This window comes from Stenella coeruleoalba (genome assembly GCF_951394435.1).
Source record: "Stenella coeruleoalba genome assembly, chromosome: 16".
NCBI lineage: Eukaryota > Metazoa > Chordata > Mammalia > Artiodactyla > Delphinidae > Stenella > Stenella coeruleoalba.
In genome coordinates, this window is record NC_137162.1 from 46,606,146 (window position 1) to 46,623,648 (window position 17,503).

Genomic DNA, 17,503 nt, shown 5'->3' on the forward strand with positions numbered 1-17,503 from the left:
TATATATCTACCAGTAATATATTAGGGAACTCATTTCACTGCACCCTTGTAAGCACTGAATGTCATTCTTTATATTTTTCCCTTCATTTAATGTCCTCAATGATTTCTTAGAAGCCCTTCTACAGATGAGAGGAGGACACATGTCTGTGAAGTGCATGATGAGATGTCATGCCTTAGGCCCGGGAGACCCCACTAGATTGTTGGGCCTTGAACATGTCCCTAAGTAGTCATCCTGCTATTTTATATACTTCATCTCTGACCCAAGAAGCACAGAATCCAGGCAGGGGCATTTGAGCCAAACAGAAAGTGATGGCTAGTTATCTAGATACTGAGCATTTCTATTCCTCCCGCTTGAGACACTTTTTCTTCAGAATTAATGAGTTAAGGAAAAAGATCTCCCTGTGCCCCTACAAAGTGTCTTGGTCTGGACCCCAGGTTTGCCCCTCTACCCCCTCTCCTGACCATTGCAGCAACTTCCTCCACTGTGCTTGGTTTCCAAAATCTCTCTCCAGCCCCTCTCCTGGATTTACCTCCAACTGAGTGGCTGGAATGCAAGATGACATTTTTTGCCATCCTTGATCTCCAGGTGCTTTATGCTGCTTTTATTCTTATAGCCGTGTCTTAGGAAGGGGTTTTAAGTGCATTGAACTGCACCAGGATTGAGGAATAAACAAGCAGGGGGCTTTGACTTGCCCCAGGATACTTTCACCTTAGACCCCTGGTTCATCAGAAAATCCGGGCAGTAAGATGAATTGAAGATGGGAGATAGAACTCAGTTAGGAAACATCTTCTATATTTTATTTCTTTTTCTGTCAAGGAAGGGTTTAATGTTAATGTTCCCTCATGCCCTAAAATACTGCAGTCATCTTTACTTTCTGGAGAGTATATTAGGCCCCAAAATACTTGACAGGAAAGTCACAGGGTTTTCTCTTTATTCAAATAGAACAAAACCCCTATCACACGTTATAACCCAGTCACCACCCTCTCTGAAAGCCAGGCATGACCTAGGTGACCCCCGTGCAACCTCTGCTCTTGCTGTGTTTTGCCTCCATGACCTGGAGTAATTGCCTTGGCCTCTTCATCCCTAGGATACGCTCAACATCTCCCTAGAGTAGCTTATGACAAAAACTTGAAGGCTAATCAGCTCTGAAGAAGAAAAGCCCTCAGTTAGGAGAAGAGAGTGGCAAGGGAAACGTTCTGGAAGCCAGGCTCTCCAGTGCCGGCCAAACCACTGACTAGCTTCTTAAATTCATTTTGCCTCTCTTGCTTTAGACTATCTGTGTGTGAAAATGACTTTGGGAAATATTTTGTGTGTGTTTTTTAAATTTATATAGAGGAAATGTTTAAGAAAATGATAGACATAAATTATAGACGGTTAAAAATTGAAAAGAAGACTTTAAGACTTAAAAGACTTATGGTCTCTACACTTCACTTGAACTGGTGAAATCCCAACACCAGTTGCCTCTTATAAGTTATGTATGTAAAATGCAATACCTCAAGCAACTAAAATCTATACAAAGAATTTATACCAAAAAACCCCAAAATACTATAGACAAATCAAAGTAGAATTTTAACAAATCTTTCAGTAATGCAAAGGTAGGCAGGAAAAAGAGACAGAAACGAACAACAGAGGAAAAAACAGGAAATGAGAAATGAAATGGCAGACTTATGTCCTAACATCTTGAAAATTACATTAAATGTGGATTGTCTTCTTTACTTGTAATAGACCCAAACTAGAAACAAGCAAATTTCCCTCAAGAGGCAAGTGGTTAAACCAATTCTGATATATCCATATCATGGAATACTATTCAGCAATAAAAAGGAGCATATGATATACACAACAACTTGGATGGATCTCAAGGGCATTATTCTGAGTAAAAACAAAGGCCTATCTCCAAAGGTCACAGACTCTACGATTCCATTTATAGAAAATTCTCTAAACGATGAAATGGTAGAGATGAAAAACAGATCAGTGGTTGCCATGGGTTAAGGATGATGAGCTGTGTTAGAGGGTGGGCATAACCAGGAAGTGGTAGCATAAGAGATATCTTTGCTGTGATAAAAGTAATTGCGTATGTTGATAGTGGTGGTGGTTTCAAGAATCTACACATATGATAAAAAGGACAAAGAACTATGCATACATATCATACCAATGTCAATTTCCTGGTTTTGAAACTGTACTATAGTTACATAAGATGTAACCATTGGTGGAATTTAAGTGAAGGCTGCATGGGGCCTCTCTATTATTTTTGCAATTTCCTGTGCATCTATAGTTATTTTAAAATTAAAAAAAAAATCTTACAGACTATATGCAGTAATAAACAGATCTTTCTGTATCTGCCAAGTGCTAATTTATGAGTAACTATGGCAAGCTTAAAGTTCCTCAATCATTCTGAAGAGTTAAGGCATTTCAGGAGAAAGAGCACCTTAACTTCAGATCACTGGCCTAACTTAAAATTATCCATGTTGATCTTACCCTTGAAGATTCCTGAGAAAGATGTTAAAATAATAAAAAGACAATGCATGGCTTCTCAACCCATGTCCCAGGTTTTCTGGTGGTGGCTGGGTACAAGTAGAAAGTGGGGTGGGGGGACTGTGAGCCAGCAAGTTGCTCCTTTCACAGTTCTGGACTTTAACGCACCTGCCCACTGCCCTATGGAAGCACCTTGAATGGGTGGACAAAGGCGCCAGGCTTGGTGCAGAGATCAGGGCTTAAGTTAGGCTTCTGCCTAGAAACAGGTCTGAGGTCACGGCTAAGGATAGAGCTAAGAGGAGACATGAACAAGTAAGACAAGAAACAACACGAATGGGGGCCAAAACAAGATCTGAGCAGGACCGAGGCAGAGCTCACCGCAGGTCACTGGGCTCCACTACCCATTGCTTGTTGAGCCAACCATGTGAGAAGCTCCACAATGCCAGGGCATTGGTTATCCCACCAGGGTGTTTAGTTCACCTCTGGTTCCAGTGATTCTGCTCTAACCCGAGGGTCTGAGCTGTATAGCCCCTACAATTGCCCTCCCAAGGTGTGCTTTACCAAGAAGCCCAAGGAGCATGTTTCCCCATTCAGTGATGGACCTGAACGTTCTCTTTATCAAAGTAACCATGCACATTACAGATTCTCAGCCTCCCAACTGGTCATCAGTGATGATCTCTGGAAGAGTAGGGACTGAAAAGGCAGAAGTGGGGAGGCAGAGTCCTTGAAATTTAGCCTCCAGGCTGCTAGCAGTGGTGCCCTGATTATCGTGGAAGAATCATCTTCTTATGGGAATTTACAGCTTCTTATGGTTGTTTTTCTAAGTTCTTTGTTTTTCATTATTTTTCAAAGATACTCTGTAAAGGAAACTCATTCTTTAAAGGAAAGCTATAAAGGACAGTACATACTCAACTGCAGAACTTCGTGCCAAAAAATGAATTTCATCCTAACCATTACATTTAAGTTAGCTGCACAACTGAGAGAACATTTCAGAAATTACAGACGTGCAGATACAGTAAGGCCCCAAGTATAAGCACTGCCTCACAACCAACAGCTTCTTCCAGCCCAGGGACACTTGTCTTGACGGCACAGCAAGTATTTCAGAACTTGTCAGGGACCACGGCTGTGGAAGGATGCCTTTAGCCCATTCAAAGGTGTGTACGGTGTGCAACAGAGATTTGAGAGAGGAAAGGCCAGATAGGCAACCAGGCCTTGTATTTCCCTGAGTTTTCTAAACTCTGGGCTCAAGAGGAACTGAGATCACTGGGAAGCAATGGAACTGAGCCAGATCATGCTAGCGCCCCAAAGAAATGTCTGTACAGAAATAAGCCCAAATATTAGGGCTCTATTTTTTCAGAGAATCAATACAGAAAATTATATTCTATAGTGCTCTTTTTCTTTTTTTATAGAAAGGGAATTACCTTCTTTGTTACCCACTATCCTATTTACTCAGTGCCAAGAGAAAGTATGTTCCAGAACAAAAAAGTCCCCCAAACTGTCTGTTTCTTGTGATCTGTCACTGGAAAATGATGTAACCTAGCACAGTTGTGTGGTTTTTCTTAGTTTCAGGACAATTACAGTGACTAGATCATTCCAGGTACCTGATATCACATCTATGTTTTTGTCCTTTAAAGGAGTTTGGGAGGAATTTTTAAAGGATCATTATACCCTGTATTTAGTTTTGAAACTGTTTCCAGCCCTTTGTGGAAGGGTACAGATAACTTTAAGTATAAAGATGTGTGTTTCTTCACATATTCATTTTCAACTAGCTTCCCTTTCCCTGTAACTTCAGCTATTCTCACGTCTCTGCAGAGCCTACCTATGTCTAACGTCGTGGAGTTTTCTGGCTATCAGACACGTACCCAGGGGCATCTAGCTGGCTTTACATTAGAAGCCCCTATATGCTTGCAGAGCCTTGCACCTCACAGATGTCCGATTATGCCACCACGCTGGCTTCAGAATGGTCTAGTCTTGTACCATGGGGAGACAGAGGAGGATTATGGATCCCAGGCTGACCTCAGCTTTGCAAGTATTTTCTACTTGGGATTCAGGCCCATAGAACATCCTTGGAATTCAGTTATGGAGGCAGCCATTGTCACCGAAATCCTAGGCAAAACTCTGGTATCCAAAAGCTCTGGTTTCCTGTACATGGGAGATGGCCTCTAGAGGGGCCAGATCAGTCGTGAAGAGCTGGGGGTTGAAGATATGAAAACCTGTAGCACAGGCCAAGCATCTTGGGCCAGGTGAAAACCTGCAGGATGGATCATGCACTCCGTCAGAGAAGAGCAGCTCATGTTTGCTAGAGTGTGCAAAGTGCAGGCAGGCATTTTGAAAGACTCGGTGTATGAATTGGGCTTTGTCCTTGGTAATCCAAACAAAAAATGGCCAAGTTCATTCCAGGCATGGGGCAATGGCCAGCCAAGCCTTTCTAAGACTGGGAGCCACTACTGCCTTCCCCTCTGAAACTCACGTAGGCACATTGTGGCTGGTAGGAGAAGGGCTGGGAGAAACTCAAAGAGCTGAGAACACAAACGCCTGTATTTAATCAACTGCTCCATAAACATGCCCAAAATACACAGCAGTTGATTCTAAAACTAAGTAAAGGAATTACATTTATTGAGCACGTACTATGAGCCCAAATCAGGTTGATCCCAAAGTCCATGGCTGACCGCAGCAGCACAGCCTCACCTCACGCCCTGGCTGCTTGGGTGGTCTCAGAGCCTAGAACCAGCTCTTCGGCTTCCTCATTTTGTCAAAGCTCTTCTCCCATGAGCTTAGATATGTATTTCTCTGGAGCACCTCTCCCTTGACTTTCGAAACATATATCCAATGACCTACATGACATCTCCACCTGGATATCTGAGAGGCATCTCAAAATTAACATGTCCAAAATTGAGCCCCTGATATCCACTGCACCACCAAAGTAGTTCCTCATGTGGTCTTCCCCATTTCATCTTCCAGTTGCTCAAGCCCAAATGCTTGGTCTTATCCTTAAGTCCTTTCTCTCACACACACATTCCCCACCCACACTTGATTTGTCAACAAATCCCACCAGATGTACCTTCAATCATGTACAAATATGTCCACAATCTGAGCACTTCACACCATCTTTACTGCCACCACCCCCCCCAATCCAAGCCAGCATCATCTCTCACCTGCATCACTGCAAAAACCTCCTAACCAGTATCCTAGCTTCTGCCTTTGACCTACTATGTTCTATTCTCAACACAGAAGCCAGAGTAAGTCTTTTAAAATATAAGTTAGGTCACAAGATCCCTCCAATGTTTCCCATTTATTCAGAGTAAAAGGCGACCCCATCAGCATGAGCCCCCAAGGCTTACATGAACCCTGCTCCCTCTCTCATCTCTGCTCCCACTGACTCACTGCACCCAACCACTATGGCCCCAGCCAAGCCCACCACACTTCCCCTCGGGGCCCTTGCTCTCCTCTTTCCTTGGCCTGAAATGTTCTTTCTTCAGTTATCTGAATAACTTGTTTCCCCACTTTGTTCAAGTCTTAATTCAAATATTAACTTTCTGGGTGAGGTCTTCCCCTACCAACCTAAGATTTCAAACCCTACCTCGACGGACTTTGGTTGTTATCATTATCTAATATGCTTTATATTTCATTCATTTTGCTTTCTGTCTTTCTCACAAGAATGTAAACTCAATAAATGGGGAGATTTTCAGTATTTTGCTTGTTTCTGTGAAGCAGCGAACACTACACATAACAAGCTATGGGTAAATCCTTTTAAATAAACTGATGACACCCATTCCATAGTCATTATAAATATTTTGAACATATCTCCTCCCTGCCCTAGCCCCACATACTCCTGGAGAAAAATAGCAACCACTGTCCTCTTCCTATTCCCCTTCCTAACTGAAATACAAGCACCTACCAATCCGGAACTGGCCTTCCAGAGAACTGGGTACTTGTAAGGGGGTGGGGGGGGCACTTAGGAAGGGGCCATAAGCAACTTGTTTCCTGGGAAAGATGCCCATATCACAGACTCATAAATTAGCATATGCTTTGCACATCACTGTACATTTATTTATTTAGCTTCTGAGTTTTCAGAGCCTCGAATAGCAAGGACAGACCTGGGACTGCGCACACCTCAACCTGAGGGCCTGACACCAAGGCTGGGCCTGGGCTGCCCCCTCTATGGGCAACCTGCCCCCCACCCACCACAGGCAGAGGTGGTTTCCTGCCATTTTGGTCTGAACAAGCCTCAGAGCACTTGGGACTTCAAGTCTGTTGTAGAGGTTTAATTGGCAGAAGGAACTAGGGGAGTAGGATGAGAGTTGTACGAGGATGGGAGAGAGAAAAATTAAGCAGAAGGCAGACTGACACGCTCTTTGCATGCCTTCTTAGTAGCAGGGTCAGGCCAATGAAGAAAGTCAAAGCAAGGCCAACACCTTGCCCAGAGAGCATGGCTGGCCTCCTGCCTGCACGTTACCTTAGGTTGAGCGGGTCCTCCGTGAAGCCTTTTCCTTTCAAGCCAGGTTGGAAAGAGCAGAAGCTAGACAAAGAGGGAAAGGATTATTCTATCAGCAGAGTCAAGACTCTTCCACCACCATGGGAACATTTTCAGAGGCAGGCTAGAGGTTGGGTTTATTCTTGCCCTTCCAGTGGGCCCCATTTGCCCCTAGATCAGGGTGTACCTCTGAGGCATCCCATCAGCACCCTCTGCCATTATATGCTCTAGCCTTAATAATAGCAATGATAGCAATAAAACAATAGTTACAATAAAAATTACATGTTTTAGAGACCTCCTCTGGGCCAGCACTGGCATTTCCATTGCTGATTTTAGCAGCCACTGTAGTACTCTAGGGACAAGTCCCATCTTACTTTCATGCTCTTTGAACAAGGGTGGGGTGTGGTTGGCACTATTCATTGTCTGAGTTATGGATGTATAAGACTTCTAGCTCGACTGTGAAAAAAACGTCGTTTAATGCACAGAAATCACAAGGGAACATGAACCTGAGGTTCAGCATTGCATGTCTACTTCTTCAGTTTGGTCTAAAACGGAACTTGAAGACATTTTAGGAGGCGATATAACAGCAGTCCTTCGAAGAACCTCAAACGGAGAATCACATTCAATGGAGCCGCACCCAGAGCTGGCTCAGACAGCCTCTCTGCGAGAGTTGTTTTTCTCCACTCTGACCCTGCCCTTGGGACCCAGCAGCTGGTCCTGGTGCCAGTGACTGGCCAGGGCCGACAGGAAGGTAAGGCTAGAACCTCTGAGCACAAAATGGCCTGGGACATGCAGGCCAGGGATGTCAAATCTCACCTCAGAACTTGCAACCCTAAGTGGAGCTAAATGTGACCACTTCTCTATTAATCCAGCTTCTGTGTGGTCTGTTTATGGCTAGGAGCCTGCCTTTCCTTTGGCCTCTTCTAGATTCTCTGCAAATCTACATATCTCTAACTTTAATAATATAAATTTAAAATTTAAACTCTAGCTTAAACTCCTTAGATTGACTAATCTCTTTGGATAAAGAGAAGTTAAACTAAAACAGCATGCTTCTCTCTTTAAGAAAAAAGATGTTCCGTGCAGAAGTGGGAAATCAGTTGGTAGGAATACTTTCCAATAAAATATGAAGTCAGAACGAATAAAACTGGCAACTGGGATCTAAAAGGAAGATTAAGCCAAAATAATTACTTGGAAAATTTTAAAATAAAGCCGGAAAATTCTGGAAGGCCCATTAAATACGTCGTGTCTGCAGATTTTTTTCTCCCTTCAGTTATTACTGTCTCAAACTACTTCAGCTCATGAAACAGAGCCAGTTTCCCAGGAGTTAGGGAAGGAGCTTTTATAGTTTTCTCTATACTTTTTTCCATCACTCAGCAGTTCTGTGGGTAAGTTCTTTCTCGTGTCTAACCTAAATCCTGCCCACTGTGGGTTGGGAACAATTCTCCTGAGAACAGAGCTGTTCCTCTCCTATTGGGTCATGATTAGTCTCCTTAGCGGAGGATTTTCAAACCCTTACCTTTTGAAGACCTTACTCCGATCACTGTTGTGGAAGACAAGAAACTTGGAATATCCGTTTCGGAAAAAGATCTCCAGGGCAATGTCCTGTAAAGAGAACCCCTTTTACTGCTCTGCAGTTTCCTGGAATGGAGAACCACCCCCCCACCCCCTCACCAGGGCAACAGAGCCATGGCTGTGGGTCATTTGGGACTCTGTGTCAGGTGTGAAAGGATTTCAATCTAAAATGGAACCAAAAGATATGAAAGGGCGAACCTCAGGCATGTGCCCTCAGATAAACGAAACTTAAGAACTGAGAGACTGATTTCCCACAAATGCCTGATTTACAGAAGATCGAGACTTACCTCGTGAGCAATGAACATCCACCAAGAACCCCCCCCATCCTCAAGCCAGTGAACTTACAGCTTGGACTCTGGCTGGACGCCCCCACTTGCGCTCCTTGCCCATAGATACAGCTGACCCTCAACGGATTCGCCTGTAGCTCCAGACAGCCTGAGTTTCATGAATGGCTATTCCTCTGCTATTCCTGAATTAACTCAATTTCTGCTAATTTAAGCTTGCCTCAGTTTACCTCTTTATCTAGGTTGACACAGGCCTTGCAACCTCCTGCAGGGGATATGAAGACCTTGGTGACAGTGACAAATGGGGTCTCCACAGAATGAGTAGGAGGGCAGGAGAACTAAGGGCTCCTTTGGCTGAAGCAGGAAACAAGAGCCCCACTCCCAGGGCAAGCGAGGAGGGGACAAAGAGAGGAAAGCGCCCAGTAACACCTCTAGACACTTTTACTTCCCGGTCAAGGGTTTCATTTCCTGAACCAAAGGGTCATCTTACCAGAAACACTAGGGGAGTGGGTGCCAGTCCCAATCTGGGCAGCATCTTACGCCAACCCACAGACTTGAAGGCACAGGGTGCTTTGCCAAACCACTTTGCTGAGCCATTTTGACGTGGCCACATTGACATAACAATGTTGTTTCAAGGGTATTTTGTTAATGCCTAAATGAACTCTACCTGCTTTCCTTTCTTTTTCCTTTCCTCCTCCCTCCCCTTCCTATCTATAAATAACAGACTTGGAATAGTGATAGAGTGAGTCCACATATAGGATCAGATGGGGTCAGCCAAAGAATACCCAGCATTTGAGGGAGGGCCTGGGAGAGGTGAGGCCTGGCCATGGAAGGAGAGACGGGGAGGGAGAGGGTCAGACTCAAAGATGGGGTCCTGCATCCAACAGCAGTCAGGTCCTGCTCCTGCCTGGCTGGAAGTGAGTTCTCAAAGTCCAGTTCATTAGATTCCTGAGCAGAGGGAAAGTCTCTGTAATGATAATGAAACACCCCTCTCCTCTGTGGGTATACATAAGAGCCACAGATTTGTCTTCTACAAACAGAAATATAAACACTGTGCAAAGAGATGATGAAAGCAGAATTTATGAAGGCTACAGCTTATCCCAGCAACCTTAAGTGCCCAGGCTCTGACTTTCTTCTGGGAGAATCTAGGGCTGGACAAATGGTGGCCTTGCTCATGAAGCTCTCCCAGCCCCACTTGGCCATCACACATGCTCTCCCACTTCTGGTTTCCACCACGGTCAGGCTAACCAACCATCTGGAAACAATCCCCTTTTACTGGGGAGAAAGACACTCACTTACTGATATCTATTTGCTACTATATATAACCTGTAAGTACACATACAATTATTTTTTTAAAAAGTGGCTTTTTGAGTACTTGCTATGTGCCTAAAATGTGCTAAGTGCTGCTATATATGTAATGGTGGAAAAGACAAGACATGGTCACCTGTTCACTGGAGGGAAATGGAAGCCCAGAGAGGTGCCCGACTGTGCCAAAGCTGCAGGGCTGTGCTCAGGACTGGGCCCATGCTGGCTGTGGTCAGAATCATCAGGGCAGGGCCTCCTCCACCCGCCCCTTTCTAGTTCACTCTCCTTTCAGAGAAGGGCACTAAGGGCAGGCAAAATGTGTCCACGTGCTCAGAACAGAGGGCAGACTGGCACTCCACTCTCAGTCACTGGCTCTGCCACGAGGCAATGGAGCTGCCCTGTCCTGTATTCCCGAATCTCCAAGGCAGCTCTGGGGCATGTCAAGGGGAAAATAAAGCAAAGAGGCTGGATCCTAAATGACACGGTGAGAGAGAGAAGGACCCAGTGGCCAAATGGCAGGGACTGTGGAGAGAGTGAAACAGAAGGCAGAACTCCATCCCAGCCAGGGGACCAGCCCAACATAGGCCACAGGGAGTCACAGGTGTCTCAAAGGGCCCTGGGCTGTGCACAGGTGAAGGGGGTCAGGGAGGTGTGTCCCTCACATTCAGATGGGGCCTCAGTGGCACCTGGACCACCTGTGCCCGGAAGAGATGGTCCTCTCTCTGGCCCCCTCCCGGGACACACCTGCAGGAGGAAGCGCGCCTGCCGGAGCTCCCTGAGGTCACCGTAGCTGTGGCGCTGGCACGAGTAATGGTCGGAGGACCTGTCTTTGCTGCACATGTTGAAGATGAATGGATCGCTAATGCTGAAAAGGAAGCAAGACACGCAGTGAGAGGGTGTCTGGAAGGCTTGTTCCCCTGCAGGCACCGTGAGTGGCCCACCTGAGTTTCTGGGACACAATGGAGGATGTGTCAGCCCCCACTGACCTGATAAACCCTGTCTGAGCACCTGTCTGTGTCAGCCGTGCCCTGAGGAGGAAGGCGGATCACTGCCCTCACCAGGGGAGGGACAGCAAGACAAAGGGCCCACCTCCAGGACGGATAATGACACAGGGTGTAAGTGTGAGAAGACTCTCTGAGTACAGGGGTCAGAAATGGGCTGGGGGGTTATGGGGGAAGAATGAAAGAGATGTGTAGTTAGGTCTGGAGAAATTTCAAGCTCCTGGAACACGAGGCAGAAAGACAAGCCCTGTCCAGCATGGTGTCAAGCAACGCGGAGCCCTGGGAGGAACAGCCGTGTCAGCCGGGCTAGCACCTAGTGTAAAATGGGACAAAGGGGCAGAAAACTCTGCGTCTTCAAAGAGGCAGGTGGCAGGGCTGACAGTACTGATGGGCTGGAAGACGATGACCCCAGCGTTAGCAGTGGACCCCAGAGCACTGTGCCTGGGCCAGGGACTAGCGCCATTGTAGAGAGCAGAGGATGGGCCGGCCAGGCCGGATGCTGGATGCCCGCTCCCGGAAGTCAGAATGACTCCCCTTGGAAGAAAGGGAGAAGGGGGGAAGGAGGAGTCATGAATTTGACTAAGTATTTATCCCAAAAAGAACAACTTTTTCACTGGAAGTAACTGAAATACCGTCAGATAACCAACCAGATGAAGCTTTCCACCGCCAATACAAATGGGGACTTGAGAGATAAATCTGATTTCAGTAGGGACGGTTCCATTCCTGCTCATCTGAGTTACACAGCAATTCTGCATGGCGCACATTACCACAAAGCGCTGACAAAACACCCTTTTAGCATTGGAGAAAGGAAGGGCCTTCCAAGCACCTCGGCCCTCCGTGAGACTGTGTGCCCACCGCACAGCCGAGGGGCCCTGCACCAGCCCTAGGTGGCAGGAATGTTTTACCTCCTCCCACCCCAGCTCCAGGGGCGGCCCTCACCGCCCAGCTTCCAGGGCAGGCCACGCTTCCAGGGGAAATGCAGAGAGATCAGGCCATCACACAGGCCCGCAGGACTTCTCTGGGCTGCGGTCAGAGCTGGTCCAGCATCTGCAGTGCTAAGAGCTCAGACTTGCACACTCTGCAGAATGGTTACTGCCAGGTAGAGGGGAAGGCTACCTGCGTGGGACAGCCTGAGCCGGCTTTTCAGCACCCACATGGCCAGACCGCACCCTTGCGGACTCCTGCCCCTGCTCAGAACCACGCTCTCAGGGGCCCTGTTCTGGCCACACTGCTGTAGGACTGTTGAAACACAAATGTGGCTGGATGGTTCTGGATGCTTCTGCTTGGATGTTTTCATTCAAATCTACTGCTGGCTGAGGCCCTTTGTCCATTATTAATGCTTCCCTCTGGGGCTAAGCTGAGCTTCCCCTAAACTCCCCTGACTCCCAGAGAGGTCGTGGAGGTAATTCTGGTTCCTACCCTTGACTTAGGCCAAACAGCATTCCAGGTAAAGGCACTTGTGACAGTGACAGTGATGTGATCTGTGGCCTGTGGTCCTGTGGCCCCGTTCTTGTGGGAGCACAGCAAACATTCTCTGTACCTTAGCTGCACCTTTGGTTGGTTTCTCTCCGCAGCTGACTATGAGTGAGTTCGTGGGGGCACAGACCTGTGCCCATGGTTCTCATCCTCCACATCTTTCCTGGCGCTCTGGGCATGTGTGCTGAGTGGACTGACCACCGTCATGCTCTACAGCCTGCTCAATACTTCCCTGTCCTTGATTAATTTGATCCACGTGATGAAACCTTACTGAGCATGTGTTATTAGGATTCCCATATCAGAAATGAGGAAACTACATTCCAAAGAGAAGAGGTGACTTTTCCAAGGTCACAAGGAACTGGATTCAGACCAGGTCCTCTGAATCTAAAACCCAAGCTCATGCAGCCGCACCTTTTCTCCCCTGAGGCAGACAGGCTGGCTGGCAATTACAGAGCTTCCCCCACCAGCTCCCTCCTTCCAGTTTACTCTGTGCAGACTGATTCTCAACCTAGGATCTGAAACACTGGTGACATGAGGAAGAATGCTCTGGAGGATGCTTTTAGGAAGGAGCTGTTAGGAGGAAAGATGGTCATTCTTCTCCTGCTTGTAGGGACTGAATAATCCATAACACAGGAGTGCTTAGACAGACTCAGTTTCTCAGGAAGACTAAATTGTGAATGACATTATTGAGTTCACTGATGCAGGGTCCAGACTGGAGTTCCATCGTGCAAAGCATTAGTCACACAGCTAGGACTGCGTCTCTTTGCCAACACTATATTCTACATGTGCATTAAATCAGGGTTCAGGGCCCCAAGGTCAATGAGTAGAAAGGAGTCGCTGATCCATGTTCTTCTTTAGATGGAGCTGTGGCCACAGTTCAAAGGATGCTGTTCACAGCTCTTGCATGACACCTATAATGATATATGCAAATTGCCCAGGGTGGTCATAGTAAAACTTCTAATATTCTTAACTAGGGAAATCACAGTAAACTAAATGATAAGCAAGATATGGATTGACTGGGTCTTTGGTAATAGAAGTGGCTTTCAAACTAAAACATACTTTGATTTGCCCCACATTTGTATGTATCCAATTGTTGTCAGGAATTTATACCTGGAACTTATACCCAAATAACTTGCTAGATCCCAAACGCTTTACCAGACTCAGCCCACATCTGACTGATCTATGTATCTGTGGAGTCTACCACCGTGCTGGTACAAGACAGACTTTCAATAAGTATTTGTTGAATTAAACAGAGAGATGATGCCTTAAAACTGCTGACTGATGTGAAGGAGATATCTGACTAAAAGCACCCCGTCACAAGGAGCCAACTGGCTGGTCTGGATTCCCACCAAATGAATCAAACGCTACGCACTGTGAGCTCGGCTGCTACTGTTACGGGTTGAATCGTGTCCCCTAAAAGATGTATGTTGAAGTTCCTAATCCCCAGTACCTCAGAATTTAACTTTATTTAGAAATAGGTAAATAACAGAGGTAATAAAGGGACGTCATTGAGATAGGCCCTAATCCAGTATGACTAGTCTCCTCATATAAAGGGGAAACTTGGACACAGAGACAGACACACACGGGGAGAAGATGGCCATGTGACCGAGTGATGTATATAGAAGCTATGGACCACCAAGGATTGCCAGGAAGCACTAGCAGCTAGAAGAGGCGAGGAAGGATCCTCCCCTAAAGCTGTAGAGGGAGCATGACCCTGCCGACACTTTTAGCCTCCAGGACTGTGAGACGATAAATTATTTTTTTTTTAAAGCCACCCAGTTTTTGATACTTTGTTACAGGAGCCCTAGACAGCTACTGGGTTGGCCAAAAAGTTCGTTCGGGCTTTCCATAGGATGTTATGGAAAAACTCTAACGAACTTTTTGGCCAACCCAGTTAGTACAGTCACCCAATTCTGCCAAGAAGAGATCCCACTGAAAGCAAAATATAACCTTCTGGAAAGGGTCTTACTTTCTAAGGAAAGTCCCAAAGTACACAAGCCAGCCCCTGCTGGAGGACTGGCAGTGCCCTTGAGTTTTGTCTGGGATATTTTCATGGCACGCTGGGGAGTCTCTTCAAGGTCTAACGCTCAACTGTACTCAAACTGATGGCAGTCTTCTAGAGAAACACTTCGGAGGTGACTTAGCTTTATGTTTAACTGGCTTATTCACGTATCTTCCTTAGTCTCCATGGTCAAAATAAGACTTAATCCCCATTGATCTGACATGATCTAATGGCCCATCTCTGAGAACCACAACTCCACGAGTGCCAGCATTTTCTTAGGGCAGTAGACAGGGGATCAGAGAGAAAGCACTGTCTGGTTAACAAACACTTCTCTGAGGTACGGTGACTAAAATTACCTATGGCAATTCCCAAACGATATTCCAAGGTGGTAATTTATTCTCACTACTCTCCTATTTGCATTCTAGAAAAGTACATTTCCAGACTTGAGTACGTCCAACCTGACAACTGGGCTTCTGTTGAAAGTGCAGATATAGTCAATTTGATCATGATTACATACACCTCATAAACACAATTTACCTAATCAATAAGGTCTTATCTAACACCAACTCAATTTAAACCAGAGGTGGAAAGTGAAGCAATGGTTTATGCAAGTCATTTCATGGGCACGCCATGCATATACGTAGAGGAGAAAGCTTTCATCAGCTCTCAGAAAGGCGAGTCAGCAGACCCATTGTCCATATTGATCAGTATCAATAAAACATGAGCAATAAGATGGGATGAGTGTGCCAAGTATTAATTATGCTCCTGCCTTGGAAAAGAACAGAAGACTCACTGCAATTGGTGAACGTTTGGTATGAATAAAAGATGGAAATTAGCAGAGAGAAAAAGGCCAAGCATTTTAAAACAAACCTAAATCAAAGGAGGGTGGGCTGACATCTATCCTTCTGTGCTCCTTAAACTCTTGCTTCCTGACATAGGCTGGAAATGATATGACACCTGGGAGTTAAAATTCTTAGTTATTGGCAGGTAAGGCTCTGGTTCCTCTGTCAATAGTCTTAAAGAGTGGTTCTCAAAGTGTAGTCCCAGACCACTAGCATCAACATTAGCTGAGAACTTGTTAAAAATCTTCAGCCCTAACTCAGACCTACCACATTAGAAACTGGGCTGATGAGGGGTCCCAGAAGTCTGTTTTAACAAGCCTTCCAGGTGATTCGATGTAGTTTAGTTTGAGAGCCACTGGGCTAAGAGGTCATTTTGTCATTACTTGAGCCTTAGCTAACCAGAAAAGAAATCTACACCTAAATTTCTCCAAAAGTGATGAAAACATACAACTTGAGAACTGAACCTTTAGCAAAAGTGCAAACACAATCAATTTGGTTTTGAATGGCAGTACTTTATAAACACTAGAGAATTAATCAATAAGAACCGAATGAACCCAAGTAGACCAACTGCATTGGATCCTAAAGAAGAACCTCGGAATTTCCTGCCAAAGACCTCTGGTATTAGTTACTGTAAAAATGACTCTTCAGATTTCTACCCAAGTCTCACCCATCCTTCAAGACCCAGATCTTAGCCTACTTCCTCAACTACCTGTCCCTCCCCACACAAGCCCCATGCCATCTCTCCAAGCATGAACCCCGAAGAGTCCTCAAATAACATGTATTTTGTCCCTTGATGACAGTGTGTTCCAAACTCTTTCCAAAAGAACCTGTTTATGCTGCTGATTGCGCTCACGTGCCTTGCGGGCATGAAGGGACAGGGCCTGATGTCTTGCATAAGGATGAACAATCAAAGAAGTTGTTGAATGACTAAGCTGATGGGACTGGATTCTATTACCCAAACAACCTAAGGACCTATGCCCTTTGTCCTGTGGTGCATTCCACAGCAGGAAAGCCCCAGGAGCTGCTGCATTGTTAACCGCTCCAGATTTTAGCTTTGGGGAACCACAATCATGATGCCTATGCCTTAAGGTTCCTCTGTTTTATCTCGTGGCTCAGTTTCAGGCCCAAACCTGAGCCCATAGAAAGAACAAGTTGGGAGATATAGGCATGGGGGTGGCTGAGAAGGCAGCTTGGGGCTCAGGGCAGAATCTGCTGGGAGGGGAGGGACACTCACTTGGATAAGCAGTGGCGGGTGCAGTAGACATCACCCACGGGAGAGAGTGTGAAGTTCTCGCAGATGTAGAAGTGCTGCTGGCCAAAGAGCAGGAGCCCTTCGCAGACCAGGTGACCCTGCACGATGACCAGGGAGTACTTCTGTGTCACCTGCAGGGAGAGAGTGCCAGTCAGGCCACGTGCAAAGGAAGCATGCCCATCTCCTTTTGGAGGGCAGGAGGGCAGTGGCCGGTCGCCCACCAGGCCCTTGGAGGTGAGAGTAGCACCCTGTAAATGACAGAGCCGCTGCCCCAGAGCTGCACTGCTCTTCACAGTCTAAGTTTCATTTCTATACCCAACACCCTGTTTCATTATTTCATCTACCCAAGGCCACCCCACCCCCACCGAGGCATGTGGATGAGTGTTTATTGCTGTGTTGAGCACGCTGGCCTTTTTTTCCCTCTCACTTTAAGCTCCTCTACAACTGTGCAAAACATTCCTCCGTAAACAAAGAGGAAAGTTTTCAAGGTCCAAGGCATCCCTCAGTTACAAAGGCGAAGGAGCTTGTCCAGAGGCCAGCTGGAAACTGGCTGAGCCAGGACTGGAACCGGGTCTGCCTAGAACCACAAGGCAAGACTGGTACTGCTGTCTACAAGGCCAAGGCTGGTCCAAGGTGTGCGCAGAGGTGGCACGAGCTCCGCCTAGGTCTCGTCTTTCAGGCTCAAGCACGTTCTCTCAGCAGCTGAAGATGTTGGCAGCTTTCCAGAATCCCTCAGCTAAAGAGAGTACCTGGCCAAAGGTCATGTCCTCATCCCAGTGGCCGCCCGTACCCAACAACTGGTCAGAGAAGGAAGGGCCAGAC

General features: G+C 46.3%; 1 protein-coding gene across 1 annotated transcript in view; it reads right to left on the bottom strand.

Moving 5' to 3' along the window:
• Positions 1–17,503, bottom strand: part of LOC307175471 (WD repeat- and FYVE domain-containing protein 4-like) — a gene marked incomplete at its 5' end in the record, with an annotated part of 227,684 nt that overhangs the window by 63,988 nt on the left and 146,193 nt on the right. Inside the window, 4 exons of the mRNA XM_079900580.1 lie at positions 6,930–6,992; positions 8,464–8,549; positions 10,853–10,973; positions 16,664–16,812. Coding sequence (XP_079756706.1) covers positions 6,930–6,992; positions 8,464–8,549; positions 10,853–10,973; positions 16,664–16,812 — 419 coding nt within the window. The remainder of the gene's footprint in view (positions 1–6,929; positions 6,993–8,463; positions 8,550–10,852; positions 10,974–16,663; positions 16,813–17,503) is intronic.